Source organism: Panthera uncia (assembly GCF_023721935.1).
Source record: "Panthera uncia isolate 11264 chromosome E2 unlocalized genomic scaffold, Puncia_PCG_1.0 HiC_scaffold_20, whole genome shotgun sequence".
NCBI lineage: Eukaryota > Metazoa > Chordata > Mammalia > Carnivora > Felidae > Panthera > Panthera uncia.
Genome location: NW_026057589.1, coordinates 8,796,270 through 8,821,091, shown reverse-complemented (window position 1 = coordinate 8,821,091; position 24,822 = coordinate 8,796,270). Strand labels below are relative to the sequence as shown.

The 24,822-nt window shown below is 44.8% G+C and overlaps 1 protein-coding gene across 1 annotated transcript in view; it reads right to left on the bottom strand.

Moving 5' to 3' along the window:
- Window positions 1-3,170: 3,170 nt before the first annotated feature.
- The window catches only part of TANGO6 (transport and golgi organization 6 homolog), a 193,245-nt gene continuing 171,593 nt past the window's right edge, over window positions 3,171-24,822 (bottom strand). Inside the window, exon 18 of the mRNA XM_049622425.1 lies at window positions 3,171-5,257. Within this exon, the coding sequence (XP_049478382.1) occupies window positions 5,081-5,257 (177 nt within the window). The 3' untranslated portion in view covers window positions 3,171-5,080. The remainder of the gene's footprint in view (window positions 5,258-24,822) is intronic.

The following is a 24,822-nucleotide window of genomic DNA, read 5'->3' as shown; positions in this document are numbered from 1 at the left end:
GTATTTAACAGGTGTTCAAGAGTCTCACTGAGACCCAGAAACACGGGGCCAAGTCCCGCCAAAGGCGGGTAACAACAGCTTGCCTCCCTGTTCCACGAGGTTGTTGTGAGAATCAGACACGGTTTTGGATGCACAACGACTTTCCAAACGAAAGGGAACACAGAGGAACTGATCCTCCTGTTCTAAGCCCCACGGGGACTGCAGAGGGTGGGGAGGGAGACAGTCCCTGAGCCCTCCGGGAAGCACAGCTTGGGAGTCAACGTAAAGAATGGTCGAGAGGGACACCAGGAGATGATCCTTCAAATAAGTGGGCACAGCCCCTTCCAGGGCGGATTGTGGGGGTCTGCATTTCCTCTTCACCTGCCGGCAGGCAGCCCCAAGCCCCGCAGTCAGGGCAGAGAAGACAGCCACGGCGGCGGCGGCGGGCTCCCTGGAAGACAACTTCCCAGCCCCCAGCAGCACCGGTCTCAGCCAAGCTGAGCGGTGCGAGCGAGTCAGAGGTACGCGCACTGCAGTGAGGCTGCTGCATGTGACTGCAGAATGTCTGTGGCTGCAGAACTTGCCGAAGGACACGGCCAGGCTCTCACGGGTCAAGCCGGCTGCCGCCCAGGGGCTGGGGGATGGAGATGCCTCGTGGTCGGCGGGGGGTGGGGGGGAACAGTGGCGGCCTCTCACAGCTCACCCTGGAACTCAGCTCCCCTTTCTCATTCTCTCCCTTGCCGCTGACATTCCAGCTGAGATTCTGGATCTCTGTGCAAAAACACTCCAGAAGCCAGTCTGGTTTTGCACAGGTCAGAATCATCCAACTTCTTCCTCCCAAATGATCCACTTTCACATGTCTTAGCCATCTCTCCATCTCAGCAAAGCTCTGTTGAGGCGGGCAAGGCTCCATTCGGCAACCCTCCCACCCCCCAACGAGGGGTGGGGGCGGTGGGTGGGCGAGGGCAGCCTGACACATTTGCTTTCCAGGGAAGGAGATGGTGAAGCGATGGGGCTCACCACTTCATTCCAACTGAGAAAAAAAAGTGGCGGGGTATGAAACGCCTTTGGGCTACACACATTTCCCGTTTTACGGCATTCACACACTCAGCCTCAAAGCACTGAAGCAGAAGTGGCTTCAGGGAGAGATAGGTCTGTGGCTGCCCCCGCCCCCTGCCCGCTCAGAGTGCCCCATAAGGCTTGAGAGATGTGGCATGTCACACTGCCCCATCCTCTCCGCGTCCCTCTGGCTCACTCTGCCACAGCCGCACTGGCCTGCCGGCCCTCCCTCAAACCTGCCGGACACACTCTTGGCTCCAGGCCCTTGCCCTTGCCATTCCCTCTGTCTGTAATGCTCTTCTCCCAAATATCTTCACTGTCAGTTGTGATCCTTACTCAAATCTCAACTTCTCAGTGAGGCCTTCTCTAGACAACTGACCTCAACTTACAGCTCCCATCCCTGTACGCTCTACACACACCCTCCTGACTTAATTTTTCTCCATAGGATTTAAGCTCACTTGACATTCTTCTATGTTATTATTTATTTATTGTCTGTCTCCTTCCGTTACAATGTAAGTTTCCCCTGAGGGTAAAGGTTCTGTCTGCTTTGTTCACTGCTGTGTCCTTAGTGCCTGGCACAGCATCTGGCACATAGTAGGTGCTCAATAAATGGCTGTCACTCTTGCTGTGATTTGCTCTCCTAATCTCCAGTCCCTGCCACCTCGGCCCTTATACGTAGATGGGTGAGCGGAGCCACAGGAAAGTAAAACAATGGAGAAGAGAGGTGAAGAAAGGAGAATATTAGGACGTATGGACAAGTATGTGTGTGGAGGGATGGTAAGGAGCAAAGTGAAGGTTAGGAGAATTCCGATTAAAGAAGAGAGGACTTGTAGAAGGGCAAGTGCTGAGGAGGAAGAGACACATAACAGAGAGGGAAACTCTCCAGAGTTCTGGGAAGTCTAATCTGAGCAAGCAGTATATGCTAGAGCAGCAGGCCTGGGGTCTGGCTGCAGCCAGGGCTCTGGGCCCCTGCATGTCTCTTGCTACAGGGCCATCCTCTGTAGGCCGAGGTGCTGTGTGAACAGTAGGCCTGGAAAGAGTTGGAAGAAACCAGGAAGGAAAAGGAGGGGGAGAAGGCAGGACAGGGCCAAGTAAGAGACCCCATGAGTGATCCAGGTGATCACTGGGCAGACTGCTGGGTAGTGGAAGGGACCAAAGGTGAGAGGCTAAGGGAAGTTCAGTGGGATGGATAAGGAAGCAGACTGGAAGGGCAGCAGAGGGAAGACAGCCTGGGAGGAAGGGCAGAGGTGGGAGGCAAGCCTGAGGCAAGTTGCTATTACATATTCCATAGAACCAGACATGCCTCCCAGGCCCTGTGCAGGGAGGCCCCGGGACTGCTGCTGCCATCTGCCCTGGAGTTCTGTTCTGTGCCTCTTTCTTTCTTTCTTTCTTTCTTTCTTTCTTTCTTTCTTCTTTCTTTTTTTCTTTCTCTTTCTTCTTTTCTTTACTTTTCTTTCAGTTTTGTATTTTTATTATCCTAAAGCTCTTTTCTTTTTTTTCTTTTAGTTTATTTATTTTTTCAGTAATCTATATACCCAATGTGGGGCTCAAACTTCTGGCCCTGAGATCAAGAATCTCATGCTTCTTTGACTGAGTCAGCCAGGCGTCTCTATGCTAAAGTTCTTAATTCTTGGGGCACCTGGGTGGCTTGTTCAGTTAAGCATCTAATTTTGACTCAGGTCATGATGTAGCAGTTTGTGGGTTGAAGGCCTACGTTGGGCTCTGTGCTGACAGCTCAGAGCCTAAGCCTGCTTCAGATTCTGTATCTCCCTCTCTCTCTGCCCCTCCCCTGCTCATGCTCAGTCTCCGTCTCTCTCTCTCAAAAAATAAATAAAACGTTTAAAAAAATTTAAAATAAATAAATAAAGTTCTTAATTCTCATGTTCCTTCCCAAGGGCAGATGGAGATTATATATATTATATAATATATTATTTAATATATAATTAGTTATACATAATTGATCTATAATTATATTATATACTATATTGTTTATATATTTTAAATATTATATAATATATAATATAATATTATTTTATATAATATATGAAATAATATTATATAACATTATATAATATATATTATGGACATAAAATAATTATATATATATATTTGGAAATTTTTAATATTTGGTCATGTTTAGGAGGGTTACATTACAGTGTCTTTCCCTTGAATTTGGTAACAAGGTCAGAAAAAGTCACTCTCTGAAATGGAATCCATCAAAATCAATAAAGAACAGATGCTTTTAGCTACTTGCCAAATAATTCAAATTAAGAGGCAATTTATAAATGGAGATACAGGGACTAGAATGCTTGGTGAGACACTCCTTAGGAGTTCAGGTTTTGAGACTAGAGTTTCTCAGTCTAATCAAGGTGATCAGTTAGGATATATCTTCAGAACTGGAATGCATTTAATGCAAATGAAGTTGTAAGTGAATTCAATCATCTAACATATCCAATCTGATGATCTGAAGTAGGTTGTATGGAGTGTGGTTCAAGGAAGGCCAAGAAACAAGAATTTTTAGGATATATCCAGCTGGTTCAAAGGAGATTGTTCTCTGGTTTGAAACCCCAATCCTGATTCTCCAGACATCCTAATTTGGAGAATGGAGACAAATCCAGCTACACTAGCTGAATGGAAGTATTCCCTAAAAGCATCTAATTCCCTTTGTTCTAATTCTTTGCTTACTAAGCTAACTCGCGATCCACATCTAACTATAAGACAGCCTCTGTAAAGGAATGCGTGCCACAAAGGTTCTAAGCTAAGAACCACATCTGTAATCCTGCTGGAGAGAAATGTCCTGTTAATTGGCAAATGGGCACGCTCATACACGGCGCCTTCAGTCACTTAAGAGTTTTGGGAAATTGTGTTTTGGTTGCCCTAGGCCTGATTACCCTAGAGAGTGGAGATAAAATCCTGTACCTAGCCCCGAAAGCTGAGGACTGGTCAAGGAGCTCTGGGTTAGCCTTGCTGAGGTGTTGACAACAGGGAGGGCTCATCCGAAGCACTCAGCCAATCTCTCCTTTTTCTCTTCTCTTTTAGCTGCAATCAAAATTCAGTGGCCGAAATACATAAATAAAGAGGAGCCCACAGTGCTACATCTGATAGGATTTCAATAAACCTTGCTTCAGGTCACCAATATGCTACACGCTTTCCAGCACACATTTAATTAACCCATTGTCTAAGCATTCCTTCCTGAAGGAGCAGAGCGACCAAATGCTATATATAAACTCTCTCATCTGAGATGTTTATGGCTCTCTTCTATAATCAGGGCCCTTTCATGCAAATAGCAGCAGGGGGAGCTAAGAAAATGGCCCGGGAGGACAAACACAGGGCTACTCTTCATCTCTGGAAGATTCAACAAGCTTGACTCTCTTCTCTGGAGTGCAAATCCTCCTCAGTGCCACAGCTTTTCATCCCAATAGCCGAAGACCAGATTCAGACCTATTATTCTTTCCAGCCAAAATAATTTTATTCCATTTTGCATGTTTTGATAACAGTTTCCTTCCCCTCCCTACCTCCAACTGCATCTCTATACTCTGATAAGCCTCTTGAGTAGCCAAGGATGAGTAGCTCTGGCTGCTCCTCATTATCACAAGGAAGAACAATCTCACTATGAAAGAATGTCAAGATATATGACACATGTGCCACTCAGGAGGGTGGTCAACCTCTTCTGTTCAAGTCACAATAAGAGAATGGTCAATTAATCAAATTCTACCAGTTGTGTTAAAAATGTACTTCCATCGAAATATATATATATTTCCATCAAGTAGACTTCCTTCTCTAAATGCTCCAGGCCAGTGAAAAATGTGCAGATAAATGAGATTTGTAATCTTTTGTCTTCTAATGACACGTGCTTCAGGCTGGATGCAGGATGCTAAATAGATGCTTTAGGAAGGTCAGCCTGAAGGCACAAATGACCAGATACATAAAGCCATCCAGGGTCAGCCATATTGCCAGCACCAAAGAGGCAGTGGGGCCACCTGCTGGAAGGACTGGGCACCGCTCTTGGTCCTCTACCTCCTTGATGTCCTTAGAGCCAGGTCTAGGGCAGGACCACAATCTTTTTCTCCAGCTTCTGTGGTGGGAAAAGGAAGTTTCTCATGATCTCATCCAGCTCTTCAAGGGCCAGCTGGGCGTGGAGCTTGGCCACATCATCGGGCTCCAAACGCACCACGTGTTTCAGCAGGTGGTAGAGATCCTTAAGGACATCCCTCAGCACCTGTATGAGAGAGACAGTGTCATGACTATCTGTCTACTGTTCCAAAATTGCTCACAAAGACCTATTTGCCTTCTCCTGAGAAGTTCTGTGAGAAAACTTGCAGGCTCCCTTAAGAAGATAGTGCATGGCCTTCTCAGATGGAAGGAGGAGCAGCTGTACTGAGATAGGCTTCCTCTGGGGTTTCTCATGACCCCTGACACCTCACTACACTGGCCTTGGGGGCTGCTACTCCCCAATATCTCCAGGCCAAAGTATAGATCCCAGACCCCTTCCTTCGGTCCCAAAGCAGAGCAAAAACCTTAGAACCACAGACAGGGAATAGTGCCCAGACATGGTTACTCCTAGAGCACAATTACCAGCATCTTCCTCTCTAGCTCCCACAAAGCCCTCTGCTGACACCCATCTGCAGACATCTATCATATGAAACCCAGAAGGCTCTCTCTTCAACAAGCATGCCTTTCCTTGCCACTACTTTAAAACTTTTCTACCACAGGGGCACCTGGGTGGCCCAGTTGGTTAAGCACCCGACTTCGGCTCAAGTCATGATCTCTCGTTTGTGGGTTTGAGCCCCGTGTCAGGCTCTGTGCTGACAGCTCAGGGCCTGGAACCTGTTTTAGATTCTGTTGTCTCCCTCAATCCCTGCTCCTCCCCTGCTTGCATGCTCTCACACACATTCTCTCTCTCTCTCTCTCTCAAAAATAAATAAACATTAAAAAAAATTTTCCACCACAGTTCCATCTCCATGCCCTTCCTCAAGTCACTATAATTTGGTTTCCAATTGCAACCCTGTAACAGGAGACGAGAGGGCTGTGTAGACAGCCACACCCAGTCCTCACGTCCCATGTTCTCATCTTATGCTCTGACACGGAATTGGGAGGGTGCCAAAGCACCTACTCCCAGGAGCTCCTAATTTCCTTCAAAATCTTCCTGGCTTTGCAGTTAGAGCTTCTAGAAAGAAACAGGTTTCAGGGGTGCATGGGTTGCTCAATCAGTTCAGTGTCCCACTCTTGATTTCAGCTCAGTTCATGATCCTAGGGTTGTGGGATCAAGCCCATGTCCGGCTCCATGCTGAGGGTGAAGCCTGCTTGAGATTCTCTCTCTCTTTCCCTCTGCCCCTAAGAGGCCTTAGGGATCAAGTGGTCAAACTAGGGGACTGAAGACACTAGGTCACAGGGGGGTCACGTGACTTGTCTGCGACTACTTGTGAAATTACTTCTGGTCTGGGCTCAGTGCCTCAAAAGCTACTATTTTTGGATCACGTACTGTACTAGGTATTTTTCATATATTATCTAATTTTTATGCTGGTCATATAAAGGAAAGTTATTAGCCTCGTTTTACAGATGAGAACATAGAAGATTAGAGGGGTAAGTAACCTCCTAAGATTACTCAGCTAAAAAAAATGGTGGAGCCAGATTCGAAACATCCAGAACCTGTGTTCTTATTTATTTTTACTGAAAGGTAAGGGGCACCTGGGTGGCTCAGTCAGTTAAGAGCCCGACTTCAGCTTAGGTCATGATCTCACAGTCCATGGGTTTGAGGCTGGCATCAGGCTCTGTGCTGATAGCTCAGAGCCTGGAGCCTGCTTTGGATTCAGTGTCACCCTTTCTCTCTGCCCCTCCCCTATTCACACTCTGTCTCTCTCTCTCTCTCTCTCTCTCTCTCTCTCTCTCTCTCAAAAAATAAATAAATAAATAAATAAATAAACTTTAAGAAAAAAAAAGAAAAGGTAATACAATACAAAAAATTATGTATGAAAAATATTAGCCTCTCTTGTACTCCAGACTCTTAGTTTTCTTTCTCAGAGACTATCATACTTAATTCTGAGAAATGTGCTAGGTGTTTACAAGCATATATGTTTCCCCCCTCCATTCATTCATTCATTCATTCATTCATTCATTATTTATTGAGAGACAGCAAGACAGAGCATGAGCGGGGGAGGAGCAGGGAGAAAGAGGGAGACAAAGAATCTGAAGTAGGCTCCAGGCTCTGAGCTGTCAGCACAGAGACCAACGTGGGGCTCAAACCCACGGACCATGAGATCATGACCTGAGCTGAAGTTGGGCACTTAACTGACTGAGCCATCCAGGTCCTTCTCCCCATCCCTTTTGAAAAGCACAGAATTATATTCTACGCTGTTATGTGCCATGATACCTGGTGACTTAATATACTTTGAAGATCTTTTGTATAATTGGCTGTATAGGATGAAGGTCACACAACTTATTTATACACACTCCCAATTAAACTCATTTAAAAAACTCTTTTGCTATTACAAATGTTGATGCAATAAAGACTCTGCTACTTAAGTCTTTGCAGACATGAACAAGTATATTTATAGGACAAATATCTAGAAATGGAATCTCTGGGTCAAGAGTTCATGCACACATAAAATTTTGATATATGTGGCCAGAGAGGTTGCAACGACCTACATTTTTACCTAACACTGTGAAAATACCTGTTTCCCCATATTCTCCTCAGTGCTATGTACTGTAAACTCTTATCTTTGCTAATCCAGTAAGTGAAAAATAGTATCATGGTATTTCAAAATTGCATCTTTTTTTTTTAATTTTTAAAATGTTTATTCATTTTTGAGAAAGAGACAGAGTGTGAGCAGGGGAGCAGAGAGAGAGAGGGAGACACAGAATCTGAAGCAGGCTCCAGGCTCTGAGCTGTCAGCACAGAGCCTGACGCGGGGCTTGAACCCACAGACCGCGAGATCATTACCGGAGCCGAACTCGGGCGCTTAACTACTGAGCCACCCAAGTATACTCATGCCTATACTTCAGTTTGTAACTCGTATCACAACTATAGCTTAAATATTTATTGTGTAATTAAAAGTACGTTTTCCTCACTAGATCACATATACTACTCACACTGAGGCCATATCTTGCCTTGTTCATTCTGGTGAAGTCCCAATGCCTCATACAGTGACTGTCATGTGGCAGATACCTAAAAGATTTATGAATGAAAGAAGGCACGTATGCATGCTACTCCTGGCCAGTTTCTCACTTGGTAAAAACTAAAAATTTTAAGAATATCTATTGAAATGATGCCAGAAAACCAGGCTCGCTTCATGGCGATCTGTGCAGTCACAGCAGGTCCCCCAATCAACAGGGCCACATGCTTGGTTCAATGATCTGCTTTTGTTGTCCTACAATTCTTTTTTATTTTTTAAGTTTATTTATTTATTTTGAGAGAGAAAGACGGAGACCAAGTGGGCACTAGCAGGGGCAGGGGGTGGGGGGTGGGAGAGAGGGAGAGAGGGAGAGAGGGAGAGAGGGAGAGAGGGAGAGAGGGAGAGAGAGAATCCCAAGCAGGCTCCATGCTGTCCGTGCAGCACCCAAAGGAGGGCTCAATTTCACGAACTGTGAGATCCTGACCTGAGCTGAGATCAAGAGTCAGACACCTAACGAACTGAGCCACCCAGGTGCCCCTAAAATTCTTTCTTTCACCATTCTTTTACAATTTATTATTATTATTATTATTATTATTATTGAGAAAGAGAGATCATGGGGGCGGGAGGATAGGGGCAGAGGGAAAGAGATAGAGTATCTTAAGCAGGCTCTGTGCTCAGTGTGGTGCCTGACGCAGGGCTCAATCCCACAACCACAGGATCATGACCTGAGCTGAAATCAAGAGTCGGACACTCAACCGAGTCACCCAGGCGCCCCTATTGTCTTAAAATTCTTAATTTTCTCTTTGACTTTGTGTTTTGAAAGCGAAGTACAATGGGACAGAGGAGCCTCAGTGTGAGCAGATGAGATATGTCCCACATGTGTGTCCACCATTCTTTGCCAGTGCGTTCTGTTCACAGCATCGGCCATGCCCCTTGAGCACAGAATTCCGATGGACCCACAATGTGTGGGGGTTCAACAAGACTTGAAGCCAGTAAAAGGGCAGCATGCTTGTCATGATGGTGACTGAGCAAATGGAGGCACTAACAGCCCTGAGAGGCCACACTTCCCTGATGAATCAGAACTTGCTTCAAACACAGAAAGAAGGCAATGGCTTTCTAAGACACCTGGATGAGTCAGATACCCTACTACATCCTTCGTGTTGCTTTTCTGTTTTAGCCAACCATTTGCTCTGAAAATTATGACAATACACAGTTCTTGTTCCTTTCAGTCCCTTCTTATTCATCAGTAGACTGAAGTTAAAGAGTGCTGGCAGCATGCGCACGAATCAAGAAGTGAGACAAAAGCAGTTGAGTTAGTTTTGCGCAAAGGTTCCACTGTTCTAAGAAGGAAACACATATGCGTGCACAAGCCACAGAATACAATTCGTGTAATTTTGGTGATTCTACATATGAGTTAAATGGTCTTATAGTTGCATTTAAAACTGGCATTGCACAATATAAGGAGATACTGAAAACTTTGTGCTAGTAAGCTCACATTCAAAATTTCCTCTACTTAGAACAGCATTAGTGGCAAATCATACACACGTGACAAGTCGAAGGAGCGAAAGACTGTGAAAGAAAGGAAACAACCTTATATTTACATATCATTAATGGCATGTTTTCCTCATTTCTTTGAATCAGGGACACCACATTCTCATTTTCACTGGGCGCCACATATTATGCAGTGGGCCCTGCAGACAACTCTCGGAGCTCTTTGCCCTGGGTCACTACACCGAGCACCCGAGTCCCGTGGGCCCACCTCACAGACACTCCGCCCCAGGCCTCGTGCAGCCGTTTCCTGGGTTTTCTCAAGGAGCTGCTGAGACATAAAGGAGTGGGTCTTCCGCGCAGGCGTGTCTGGTGCTGACTGGGGTGCTCCCCCGCTGCCCTCTGGTAACCTCTCTTTCTTTCCTCGAGGCTGGCGGTGTGAAAAGGAGAGATGATTCCCGAAAGAGGATGACTCCCCAGAGCTAGTGCCTCATGATTACTCACTCATTCAATAATCATTATTAAGGGCCTGCTTCGTGCCCAGGCAGCGTGCTGGTGACAGAAGGATGAATAATGCACGAACCCTACCCTCTGGCAGCCACAGCCCAGCGGGGAGGCAGACACACACACACCAGACGTACGACCTCCTCTCGAAGAGATAAGCTCCGCACTTCTGTGGAAGCAAAGGAAGTGATTTCTGCCTGTGGAGGTGGGTGTAGGGAGAACATTTCCCCACCAGGCGACGGGGGCTTCACTCAGACTTTTATGTGTAGCCAAAGGGTGGCACTGCCGAGTGGCTTGGGGAAGCCATTGATCAAGTCCCCTCAGCCTCAAGTACCCTCAGTTAAACGCAGATTCTAAGCGAGCCCAGGCTGCTTGTTATGTGAGGTTTATTTTATTTACTTTTGTAAAGGTTTATTTATTTATTTATCTTGAGAGAGAGAGAAAGAATGTGAGCACGACCAGGGAGGCGGAGAGAGAGAAAGAGAAAGAGAGAGAGGATTCCAAGTGACTCCAAGCTGTCAGTGTGGAGCCTGACTCGGGGCTTGAATTCATGAACCGTGAGATCATGACCTGAGCCGAAATCAAGAGTTGGATGCTTAACCGACCGAGCCACCCAGGTGGCCCGCAAATACAGTTTAAAGAAAGTCTCCTGACACCCTTTTACAATGGCATTAAGCCCAAAGTGTCTCTTACACAGAAATTCTAGAGTTCCCAGTGTTTATTACAAGGTCTTCTTTTTTCTTCTTCTTCTAGAGGAATCTTTCACCTACTCAGAAATATCTTCGACAATTTTTGCTAGAGCCTCCTAACATTCAAAATAAGGTTAGCTTTTACTTGTTAAAAAGGGAGCTTCTAAGGCATTCTGTTCTGCTAAGGTACTCTGCTCTTTCCTGGTGTGGGTAGGAATGTTCCCCTTGGCACTGCTGTGTCCTTAAAATAACAATAATACTTGTGCCAACACCACTTCATACTTGAGGGGTGCTGAGTTCCTTGTTATCAATTACCGGATCTCCTTTTTTGGGTAACTGAGTGTTAGGCAAAGGCTCCTTCTTAATTAATGGGTCTATTTTAGCAATCCACCCTGGCAAGGCTTCTTCCCATTCCCTGTATCGCTGGGGATCCCACACATCACAGGACTTCCTCTGGACTCCCCAAGGATCAAAGCTTCCTGCCAGCCAGGGATTGTCACCAAATCCCACGGATCAGGGGCTGAATACAAGGAGAGTTCAAAGGTAAAGTTACTCACAGGAGCCACTGTGGTGGGCAGGATATAGGCAATCCCATGGAGGAAACCTTTCATTAAGAGTTCAACACACCTGCTCTTCCTCCCCGCCTCAAGCATCAAGGCCCAAGGACTCCAGGGAAACGTAGAGGGGGTAAAGGTCTGAGTGGGGGTGGGTGCTCTCATACGGAGGAGATCTAGCTTAGCTTTTTGTAGCTGATGGTTGAAAGAAACATTTTCACCATCTGAGAAGCTCCTGAGCCAGGGATATCTTAAACAAGTACCTAGGTTCTTAGTCTGAAAACTCTTTGGAAAGGGGTGGGGTTCATTCAGGTGTTTTATTAAAAGAATTTTGAGCTTGCATGCCACACACACACACACACACACACACACACGTGGGGGGGCGGACCTGATCAGAATGTGGGTGGTGTAAGAGTTCAACCAAAGGAGAACAATGGAGAGAAAAGTTTATTGAACACACTGCAAAGGATCAGTGGGCAGGACAGCAAAGGAGACAGTCGGCCAGTTGGCAGTGATGGGGCTGTAGTTAAGGAGGGGAAAAGAGAAGATATGGGAACATATGGAATTTTCCTCTTTTGGGTACCTGTGCCTGGTTGTAAGTAGTCCATTGGTCAACATATTTTGAGGTGGGTTGCCTAATGAACCTGTCTGCAATTCAGCCTGGGGTCACTGTGGGCCCTTTTACCTTTCTCAGGTTTCCACTGCTCAAGCCTGTTGCCTAAAAGCAGTGTCTACAACTCAAACACACACACACACACACACACACACACACACACACACACACTTTCTCACCTCCCCTCCCCCTTCCTCTCAGCTCCTTGAAGCACACAAAGCTGATGCTTCAGGGACAAGGGCAGTCTTTAGGGTTAGACATGGCTTACAAAAGACCAGATGAGGCAGGGCATACTAATAAGGAAACGGTGTGAGCAAAAGACTGCCTTGGGCACACAGGTGCATTTTCAATGGCAAAGCAGGAAAGCAGTTTTGACTCTTTCAATGACCTTGACCCTAAACATCCTTGAAGTGGTTGTTATTTATATCTTTGAGTTAAGATCAAAAGAAGAAATAAATGGCAAGTATTTTTCTTCTTTTTAATTCCTAAATGTATTTATTTATTTGATTATAAAAGCAATATAACCACAACCTATAATATCTGGAACAGAGGAAGAAAACAAGTCTCTAGACAAAAAAGTACCTAATACAAGCTCCATTTGTAAAGACATTTTGTAATTAGATTCATTTACATTTTTCACAAATTATTTTAATATTAAAAATTTTTTAAATGTTTATTTATTTTTGAGAGAGAGAGAGGGAGACTGCAACCTGGGGAGGGGCAGAGAGAGAGAGGGAGACTGAGAATCCCAAGCAGGCTCCAAACCATCAGCACGAGGCCCGATGTGGGGCTTGAACTCATGAACCGTGAGACCGTGACTTGAGCCGAAGTCAGGTGCTTAACCAACTGAGCCACCCAGGCGCCCCAAATTATTTTAATATTTTAAGTCTTTTATACTTCAAGGTGATTTTACAAATGGAATTTAGGTGGATGAAATTGCTATTCTTCTGTTATTATGTGGGACAGGACACCACACAAATGGTCACAAGTAAGACATTTACAGAAATATAAACTCTAGAAAGATGTTATATAACAGAGGATTTTCCATCTATAATTTCTTAATGTTTAAGGGAAAATGGGCCGCTAAATTTAAAAGGATAGGGGCGCCTGGGTGGCTCAGTCAGTTAAGCATCCAACTTCAGCTCAGGTCATGATCTTGCGGTCCATGAGTTCAAGCCTTGTGTTGGGCTCTGTGCTGACAGCTCAGAGCCCGGAGCCTGCTTCAGATTCTGTGTCTCCCTCTCTCTCTGCCCCTCCCTATGCTCTCTCTCTCTCTCTCTCTCTCTCTCAGAAATAAATAAATGTTTAAAAAATTTTAATTAATGTTTATTTATTTCTGAGAGAGAGAGAGAGAGAGAGAGAGAGAGAGAGAGAGAGTGTGTGTGAGTGTGAGTGGGAGAGGGGCAGACAGAGAGACACAGAATCTGAAGCAGGCTCCGGGCTCTAAGCTGTCAGCACAGAGCCCGACACGGGGCTTGAACTCACAAACTGCAAGATCATGAGCTAAGCTGAAGTTGGACGCTTAACTGACTGAGCCACCCAGGCGCGCGCCACCCCCCAATTTTTAAATATAAAAGGATAAAAAAGTTAAATGCTAGCATACACTAATTGTACCTAGAAATCCAATCTTCCCATAGAACCAACAGATAAGGCAAAAAAAAAGGATGAGAAAGAAAGAAAACTAAATTCCATACAATCCTATCAACCTACCATTGTGGCTAAGAAAAAATATTGGGCACAAAGACAGAAACAGGGACATTTAGACATTGAAATAAAAGGTAGGGGCAGACAAGAGAATGAGGGGTTGGTGGTGGTGAAAACTGGAGTTAGTGGGTAGAAACTGGCCTGGCAGGCAAAAAATTCTCTAAGTTGAGGCTCAGAAAAGGAGAAGACCCCAGAATCTGCCTAGTTCTGTTTACAAAATATTGGAATAAGCGTTTGGCATAGGATGAATCTGTCAGAAAGCCACAGGCCAACTGCTAAGGGCCCTCATTTTGATGACTGTGCCTCCCTGTTAAGACCAGTGTATGACTTGGTGGCTGAGGGCAGTGAGAGTGGACAGATGGGGCTAAGTACAGAGAGTCAAGGATCATCAACAGAGCACAACTCAGCCACCTTTTCCCAAACCATGTGCAGGAGGCTCTGCTAAGCATTCTGGGTAAGAGGACCTGTGCCCGCCCTTCAGGAGCTCACCACTGGGTGGGGGAGACAGACGTGCAGAGCTGAACCTAATGACCCAGAGGCAGGTGGATCAGGTGGGGTGAATTTTGATGCTCCCAGTCACTAGCTAGGGAATCTTGAGCAAAAGACTTCAGCTCTAGGAATCCCAGTGATCTCATCTGCAAAATGGGGATAATACTGCCTCCTTGTAAGGTGGTAAGAATGAGAGTTAATGTCTGTAAAGATCCAAGCACAAAGACCTGTGTATGGTGAATGCTAAATAAGTGTGTGTGGGGGGGTGCCAGTCTCCCCCACTAATACTGTAATCTGTGTCCTTCTTGTTACTCTTCTATCCTTGAGGCCTAGGACAGAGCCTGGCATGTAGCAGCTCTGGCGTTTGGTACATTTTTGTGTGTGTGTCTATTTACTTATTTTGAGAGGTTGGGGAGAGGGGCAGAGAGAGAGGGAGAGAAAGAATCCGAAGCAAGGCTCTGTGCTGTCAGCACAGAGACCTACTTGGGGCTCGAACTCTCGAACCATGAGATCATAACCTGAGCCAAACCCAAGAGTCAGATGCTTAACTGACTGAGCCACCCAGGCACCCCTGGTGTGTAGAAAATTTTTGACGAATGAATGAATGAATGATAACAACAGCCAATCCTTACATAATACCTGTTATGTGCCAGGTATGGTTCTAAGCATCTCATCTATAGTAACTCACTTAATCCTCACAACAATGCAATGAGAGAGGTACTATTATTATCTCCAATGTGCCCACGGCCACACAGCTAGTAACAAGCAAAGCCAGCATTCCGACCCTGGCAGCCTGACTTGAAGCCAGTGTTCTTTATTAATGACTACATTTTCCTGCCTCGTGAAGTGGCTATTATGTTCCCTCTGCCGAAGTGGGCAGCGTAAAAGCACACTGCCTACCTTACAGGTTGATTGTAGGATCAAAAGAGACGATGCATGTGAGAGTACTCTGCTATGATAAGCCAAGTGATACATAATTCAAAGTAGTGTTGCTATTATTACTCTGACATTGAAATAATTGGATTTACCACCACGGGGCTAAGAAAATGAGGGGAAAGGCACGGCTCTGAAAATGAAAGGGAGCAGAGGCCAAAAAAAAAGAAAAAAAATGTGTTAGGAAGACGAAGGGGAATTAGAAGAACAGGTGAAAGAAGGAGAAAAGGGATTTAATGCAGTCTGAGTGCAGGATCAGGGCCAGAACCGGTCCCTGACAATGGGTTCCTGACAACTGCCCGTGTTATTCCACAGGGCTGCAGACACCAGAAAGAACTCTGCTGGGCAATCAGACAGGAGCCAGGCTCTGAGGTCTTGGAAGCGTGTAGCCTCTCTAAGATAATGGGCAGGAAACAAATAAATTGGGGAAGGAGAAAGGGGGTAGACAATTCGGACATCATTCAGGGAGCTCTGGCCTGACGAAGAATAAATGCTTTACTGACAAAACCCAAACCTTCACTTTGATGGGTGTATGAAAAAGAAATTAAGACTGATTCAAATAGAAAGACTGGGCTTTTGAGACACCTCACTGAAAAAACAATGGAAAGGTCGGCAAGGAAAGACAGGATTACTATTGTCTAAGAGATTTCTATCCATGCCTGACAGAGACTCTCAAACATGCTGAAGTTCACGGAAGCATTATTATTAACCGGAGGTTACTGAGCTTTTCAAAACCCTTTTATTTCCAAAGTATTTTTCTCTGCTAGACCTAGAGATAAATGGCATTTTTACCCTTTCTGGTTTGTGTCTGGCTGTTAAATGCGGAGGGTATCTCAAGTGCAAATTGGAGAAAGGGTGGGGAGAGGATGAGGGGAGTATCATGTGTGATTTTCACTGAAGAACGAAGGGGGAGATTTTTAACTGGTCAAGTGCCGAAAATGCAGGGACGTAGGCAGGTTGGCAGTTTAGGGACAAAGACCAAGACAGACACTATGGTTAACCCCTGGTAGGGGTGACAGTTCGGGAGTCCTAAACAAAAAGTGGGCGATCAGACTCACCGACGCAACCCCTAACGGCGTGCCCTTAGGCTGGCTGAGGCTGAGGCACGCTATCCAGGGCTTCAAGGGGCCAGACCCGTGCCCACTGGGCTGTATCCCTCTCTCAGTGGCAGGGCCAGGAGCGGTCGCCGCAGCATCTTTCACAATGTCTTTAAATAGCAACCTGAGGAAGGCGGCAGCTTTCCTTCACCCCCACAGGCACGGAAATAGAACAAAGAAGGCAGGAAAAATGGCCGGAGTGTGTGCAAAGGCAGCAGGCTGCTGCTTGTGGGAGAGGAGATGGGGAGCTTTGTCCTTAAAAGGTGATTACAATCTCAGCTTTTAAACTGTGCTCCGTGACCTCGCGTGGGGAAAGGGCTCCACTTTGCTGGCCTGGGAGGCTCTCCCCAGCAAACACCCTGCTAAGGGACCCCAGTCCTGCTCCCCGCCTGAGCTTGATGCCTCCCACGGGATGAATGCCTGCAAAAGGCTCACTACTACCATTTACTTACTGAGTGTTTATATGACGTTTCAGTCACTGTGCTAAGCCCTTCGCACACAGTATCTCATTTAATCCTATAAGACAGGTGCTGTTAGGTTCAGTTTAAAATTAGGGAAAAGAGGATTTAGAGCGGTTTCAGTGACTTGCTCCAGGACACGCCAGAGTTCAAACCTGTGTCAGGGCTAACTCTATAAACCTTGCTTTTAAATATGTGCAGTTACTAGGAAATCCAATATGCAAAAGGAAGCAATGGAGAAAATCTGACCTTTTCCCTGCCCCATCAAAGTTGTTTATTTGGATGGAGCCTGGGCAGGGAGCAGGGGGAGCTGTAACTGGGCTACTGGCTGACCATAGGTTTGGGTTTCTTTTGGGGCATCCTGCATCACCCCAGGCAAACCCCGATCACACAGTTTCAGGTCTAGCTGAAATCATCCACAGGGGAAGGACAGGACACTCTCTTGAGGGCATCTACTCAATGGAATTCTAGACTCTGTGCACGATGCCTCAGGAACCAAAGGCCAGAGAAAACCAGTCACTGACGCATCAGAGGTCCTGATGGGGTTTGCATTATGTACTAATACGTACATGGTGTGGACTAGACCAGAAAGAAGAACCCTGCTACCCACACCAAAGTATGGCTACAAAGCCCACATGTTGCCTCTGCACAACAGCATCATTCTAGCGTAGTGATTTCCTACCCTTGCTACACATTACAATTCCCTGGAGAATGTTTAAAATGTCTGGGCCCCCACCTCACACCTAAGACTCAGATTCATAGGGGTTAGGACTAAGGGCTTTTTAAAAAATGTTTTAATTTATTTTTATGATTTTTATGCTCTCCAGGTGACTCTAATAAGGAGCCAGGATGCAGTAGTGTGGGAGGTTAGGAAAAAACCCTGGGTGGGAGACTAGGAGTTACACCATGGTTTCGAAAGTAACAACACTGCCTGGGAAAAATCTAAGTGCCAGTTTAATAAGGGTGACGTGATTTGGACATAACCTATTACACTTCTTGGAATTTTCTTAACTATCAACAGTCAGGTTTTTATTTTCCAAAGGGAATGGGGTCAAAATCATTTTAAGATCTTATTTTTAGGGGCACCTGGGCGGCTCAGCCGATTAAGCATTCGACTCTTGATTTCGGCTCAGGTCATGATATCAGGATCATGAGATTGAGCCCTGCATCAGGCTCTGTGCTGAGCATGGAGCCTGCTTAAGATTCTCTCTCCCTCTACCAGTTGTGCTCTCTCTCTAAAAAAAAAAAAAAAAAAAGATTTTATTTTTAAGTAATCTCTACACCCAGCGCGAGGCTTGTACCCACAACCCTGAAAGCAAGGGTCACATGCTCCACCAATTGAGCCAGCCAGGTGCCCCTCAAAATCATTTCTGATCCACAAATTGGCACTGCATCGTTTTTCCAAAATATTTAAAAAATTTCTTCTTAAACAATGTGTACGTGAAGTGCGATTCTGAAGACATAGAAAGTTACAGGCTACCAACATGAGTTCTTCAAGAAGATGAAAGGATAAAACAAATGCAGCTGTCTCTGTTGCTACATTAGCTGGAATTATGGCAGAAACCTTTGCCCAGATGGGAGGAGTTAAGGGAAATACATGCGTTAGAACTTTGAACAGAAGTGTATATATATACATACCCATACACATATACTGCTATATATATAGCACACACATAGTATATCTATGGGGTGTGTGTGTGTGTGTGTGTGTGTGTGTGTGTGTGTGTCAAGAAGCCAAGTTGTGAAATGCAGAAGGTTCTGGCGGAGCATCCATATGCATCCTGTCACTCTGCCTCAGTTCTTCTTCTCCCAGCTGATTTGGACAGCATGTCTACAACCCAACTGCAATGAAAACTTTAGGCATTTCTAAGTAAAGGAGGGTAAAATTCCCTCCTAGTGAGAACTTGTTTCGACAACTTCTGCTCTTGGGAAACCTGAACACTGGAAGAGCTTGGAAATCCCAGAATTTCCAGTTGAAGATCAGCAAATCTATTTATCATAAAGGCAGGTGGAAAGAAATTTAAGAGATGTGTTCCATGCTTCTTAGAGAAAAGATTTCGTGCACTCTCTCAACAAACATTCATTAAGTACTTACTTTGTGCAAAGCAGTGTGTGAGATGTGGGGAATACAAAAGTGAATGGAAGGAGTAGTCAAATTCACACAGACAGAGGGAATGGGGATTGCCAGGCGCTGAGGGAGGGGAAAATGAGAGTTAGTATTTAAGGGGTACAGAGATGAAAAGAGTTCCGTGGAGGGGTGGCGGTACTGGTTGCCCAGTAGTATGAATATACTTAAAGCTACTGAACTGTACATTTAAAAATGGTTAAGATGAGGGGCACCTGATCCCAGAGTCGTGGGATCGAACCCCATGTTGGGCTCCACAAGAGGCGTGGAACCTGCTTAGGATTCTCTCTCTTTCCCCCTCTGCCCCTCTCCCCTGCTCATGCTCTCTTTCTAAAAATAAAAAAATAAAAGAAAAATATTTTAATGGTTAAGATGGTAAATTCTGTGTTATGTTTCTATTACCACAATTTAAAAAAAAAGGTGGCTGGTGTGTTCAGGGGTTCACAGTCACCTGTTGGCATCAAACATGAAGAAATCATCACACTATCTCCTCTAGTCCAGAGCTGATATGTAAAGTACTGTGGAGCCTGGAGAAGCGAGGACTAATTTCACCTGAGAAACCAGGAAAGGCTTTTCACAAAGAGTGTAAAATTTAAGTAGAGTCCTAAAGGATGAAAAAAAGCTAATCAGATGGACAGGTGAGGGGAAAAGAAGGCATTTGTGGCATAAGAAATAGTAGGGACTGGCACGCCTGGGTGGCTCAGTCGCTTAGGCATCTGACTCTTGATTTTGGCTCAGGTCAGGCTCCGTGCTGACAGCACAGAAGCCTGCTTGGGATTCTCTCTTTCCCTCTCTGCCCTTTCCCTGCTCATGCACTTTGTCTCTCAAAATAAATAAACGAACATTTAGTAGAGACCAAGATGTCGGCAAGAAACAGTCTGCAGATTATCTGGGGCTGGCATGAGGTTGTCAGGGCATTTGAGGAGAAGTACGGAGGAGACAGAGAAGTCGGGGGGAGATCCAGAATATAAAGGGCCTTGTGTGTCATGTGAAGAAGCCTGGTTTTTATCTCACGGATCAGGGTAAAAATGTTAGCTGGGGACTAGGCTTCAGCAGATTTGCATTTCAGAAAGATCTCTCTAGCTGCAGTTCCCCTACCATGCTGACTGAATGAATACCTGTCAACCCTGGAGAATTACAGAGTCGAAGCAAGTGGAGTGGTTAAGGAAATAGAAGTCGTAGGAATGCAAGTTTGTCCCAATATACCTGTAACAGTTTACCTCTTCCTCAAGTATCATCTCAGGCCAGTTCTAATTAGTTCCGTCACAACAGCCAAGCTGGCAATAAGGGAGCCTGAGTTTGTATTCAGTTCTACCTCTTACTGGCTGTGTGACCTGTGCATCTAAATGTAAGTATTCTGGACCTCAGTTTTCTTATCTGTAAATAGAGTTAATAAGCATGTTTATCTCAGAGGGGTTGTTAGGAGGATTCCATGAGATCATGAATGTGAAGAAGCTGGTGCTTTGCCTGCCATACATAAGCCCTTAATAAATGTTCTATTATTAAATACTAACCCTCAGAGAACATGCAATGTATTCAGAGCAGATTTGCTAAGAGCAAACAAACCATGGAGCAATGAGCAATGAGCTGGAACAGACTCCAGAGCATCAATCCTAACTGTCATTTCACTCCAAGGAGGGTAGGGTCAGAACTCCTTCCCTGCAGAGGATGAAGCAAAGAGACGTGGGTTTTCCAACCCAGAGGCCCATCTGATTATTACAGGAAGAAATGATTCCAATCAGGCTGCAGGGCAGAAGGAAAGTCCCAGGACTCTTACTCCCCAGCCTAGCAGCCCTGAAGGTGTTTGGTCTGCTCCCTGCTTTTTTCAGTTCTGTATACACTGGGGGAAGTTGCTGGATGGCGTAGTCCATGGTTGGCCTGAACTTTTGGCAAGAGATAGTGGAACATGTGGTAGGGTAAAAGGAAGCCAGGGCTGTTTCCTGTCTCTGCTCTGTGAAGAGTTCACTCTGGCAGGTCCTGGGAGGTCAGGGCACCTGGGTCCAAGGCCAGCCCCAAACACTGTCCTCTCACTGTTCCATCCTTCTCCAGGGCAGACAGTAAATAAGCTGTCAGGAGGTAGTCTGGCCTGTTTTCCTTTTGGGTATCAGGTTTCCAGGATCTGAAGCAGCCTTCTGTTGGCCGATTTGTGCAGAAAATGCCCAAGTGATTTGGTCGCTGAGTCCTTCAGATGACAGTCACTGAACATTCAGGCCTGTCCGTGCTGCCTGGGTTTATCTACTACTGCTCTGCCACTTACTAGTTGTTGGAGAAGTTACTTATCTTCTCTGTTAGTTTCCTCATGTAAAAAATGGGGATATTAATCATACTTAAATGGACAATGAAGATTAAGTGAATTAATTAATGTAAAGCACTTAGATATAAGTGCTATCATAGAGTAAATGCTCAAAGTATTTTTACGGAGTTTCAGAATTGCAACTACCATATAAACTAAGAGAAAATAATATTTTCATTTGTTTAGAATTTTATAGACAGCAGTTTACTCTTTCGGAAAATCAAGCTCTACAATGTACTTCTGAGCTGCTCGTCTGATATCTGTATGATTTTGTATTTGTAGGTGTTACATTCATGACGACTCTACATACAAGAGCAACCAAATAATAGTTCATCATATCTTAGAGTTGGCCTAGACATTTATATATCAAAATATATGTTATTTTGGGGGTACCTGGGTGGCTCAGTCAGTTAAGGGTCTGGCTTCGGCTCAGGTCATGATCTCACGGTCTGTGAGATTGAGCCTCGCGTTGGGCTCTGTGCTGACAGCTTTGAGCCTGGAGCCTGCTTCGGATTCTGTGTCTCCCTCTCTCTCTGCCCCTCCCTTGCTCATGCTCTGTCTCTCTCTCCCTCAAAAATAAATAAATATTAAGAAAATAAAAAAAGAAACCATGTTATTTTATTATAAACTCTTAGCCTTTTATTCCTCCTTTATATATTATAGTTGGGGCATTATGTTGATTTTTAAAATATACATGTAGGTTGGGGCACCTGCGTGGCTTAGTCGGTTAAGCAACCAACTTCAGCTCAGGTCATGATCTCACAGTCCGTGGGTTAAAGACTTGCATCGGGCTCTGTGCTAACAGCTCAAAGCCTGGAGCCTACTTCCAATTCTGTGTCTCCCTCTCTCTCTGTCCCTCCTCCGCTCACGCTCTGTCTCTCTTTCAAAATAATAAATAAACATTAAAAATAAAATAAAATATACATGTAGGTAAAGAAGTTACAAATTTCATTTCAGGAGAATAAAGGGGAAACAACAAAATATTTGGTATAATAATTTGTTATAATAAAAGTGTGTTGGGTCTGATCAAGAGAAAGGGAGCTGACAGCAGATACTCCCAAATCTGGTGCTTTAACTTGTGCTCCCTTTATGATGTCACCTAAGATACCCTGGAGAATAAGACGAACCTTGTTCCAAGTGAATGAGTGAATTAAGTAAAAGGAAGAGGGAGAGATGCTATCTTTTTATTAGCACTTGGCCAATGCAAGTGACCAGGAACAAATGGAAATGACTGCTCGTTCTTCCTGGCATTAGCTTTGGAAATTTGTAACCACTGTCTCTTCATGAACTTTATTTCCTCATTCATAAAATAAGCAGTTGGATTATTTCCCAAAGTATGTTCCATGGAACATTATTACTTGGCATGCTTATAATGAAAAAAGGGTTCCTTGGTAAAGGAGTTGAGGAATTGTTAGTTTTCTTTGCTGCAGGCCTTCTCAGACTCTTTAATAGGCTAACATGTACCTAATCGCCAAGAGAAAAACATATAGTCATATGCAGCATTTTCCAAACTTATTTGACCATGAAGACCTCATGTCAGAGGAACAACTCATAAGTTAATAAGCCAAGGAAAATTTTTGTGAAATAAAATTAAGGAGTCTCTAAGTCCTCTTCCACCTCTAACATTCTAAAGTTCTGAGTTTGGGGGTGCCTGGGTGGCTCAGGTGGTTATGTATCTGACTCTTGGTTTCATCTCAGGTTGTGATCTCGCAGGTTGTGAGTTCAAGCCCCATGTCAGGCTCTGTGCTGATGGTGTGGAACCTGCCTGGGATTCTCTCTCTGCCCCTCCCCTTCTCATGCTCTCTCTCTCTCTCTCTCTCAAAATAAACAAACTTTATATATATATGTGTGTGTGTGTGTGTGTGTGTGTGTGTGTGTGTGTGTATAAATTCTGAGTTTGACAATACTTTCTTCTTTCTTCTTGGCCTTTTTACATCAGGAAAGAAAGGTAAGGGGTGCCTGGCTGGCTCAGTCAGAGGAGCATGTGACTCTTGACTTTGGGGCTGTGAGTTTGAGCCCCACACTGGGTATAGAGATTATGTAAAAATAAAATTTAAAAAAAAGGATAAGAAGGGCAAAGAATAGGCTATCCTACAGGAAATAAAATAGTGTGTCTGATGCAGAAGAGGAAGACAAACCAAGTTCTAACATATGTAGATCTATGCAAATGATGGTGCAGAAGAGGCAGAAAGGGTACAGTCTTAAATGTCAGGGCTTCCAAACTGTCATGTATGTTATCACTAGAAAAGGTTGAACGTTGATATTTTAGCAGTCACAGTAAGGTACTGAGTTGTAATCTTTTTGGCTTTATTTCTCAAACCCATCACTACTGTCATAGGATTTGGCCAAGTTACTGTTGCGGCAATCTATGGGACTATCCCCTACTCCTAGGCACTGACCCCAGCTCTTCTCTCACAGATGGGTACAATGGAGGCTGAACGTGGTTTTACACAAAACAGCATTTCCATATACCCTACCTGGCCCATCTACGTTGGTCGATAGGGGGATGGGCATCTGATCCTAGCTGGAATGTTAAGTTTCTTTCCTGGAATTTTTGCATTTGGGGCCAGGTAGGGAGGGAATCTCTGAGTGTTGGGTGTAAGAGCAACCATGGGTCACTGTCAGTGGTCATATTGCTGCCACAGGAGGAAAGCTAGATTCCAGTGCAAAAGAACAAAGATGAAATACAGAAGAAGCAGAGACAAGATATGGGGCATTTTAATTCCTGATTCTAGGAGTCACTGATAGCCAGCTCCATCCATATTTTCCCACAACATGACTATTCAGCCCTTCTTTGGATCTCGCAGGCTAAAAAGTTCTCTGCTTAAGCTAGTTTCTGTTGCTTAAAGAAACAAACTAGGTTTCTGCTGCTTAAAACCAAAAGAGTTCTGACTATAGTCACATATGTCCTCCATACCTACTTTCTTTATCTATAAGAGGGAAGAACAGAAGCTGCCGTCTCAAAGCTGGTGGACTGAACACATGCACACACCAGTCCTCTTTCCTGGAACCCCACTAAAAGGACAGCAAAGGGAGAAAAAATGGCATTAAGCTATCAGAACAAAAAGCACTAACAAGGCAATAGCAAGAAAAGTTTTGATGCTAGAAAGCAGATGGATGAATTCTAGGGTCATAATCCTGATTTGCTCAGGTTAATATGTTTTACATCTGTTGCACTTACATAATTAATAAGTGTCCTCTTTCTCTCTCAAAAGTGTCTTGGTTTGGATAAAAAATCGATTCACTAAACCCAGAAGCAAGCCTAATGTACCACAGAAACTCAAAAAAGTTCACCTCTTAAAATGGAGGTGAACAGAAGCCCTGGTTGGAAGTCTGTTTGAGTACTAAGTAGGTGGCCTGATGCCTTCCATTTTGCGTACCCAGGTAACTGCCCTTCCCCAACCACAGCAGAAGCTTGGAGTTTACCCTTTTAGAGGATCCAACCAAAGAGACTATGGATAGACAGACATCAGGTACTGATAAGGATGAGGCTACCATGTTGAAAATAGAAGGATTAAGTGAAAACCTGCATACAAAATGATGAGACTGCCATCTTCCTTCTTCCACTCATCTTCCATAACCCTGGCAGCTGGGCTCACATCCTCTAGGTAGAAGAACAGACAATTCTCTGACCAGCCCCAAAGAAAACAACTTCAGAGAGTCTTGACGTCTACCAGTGAAAGTAAGTCTCCTAATGAAATGACTTGGCTATATCATCACCCTCC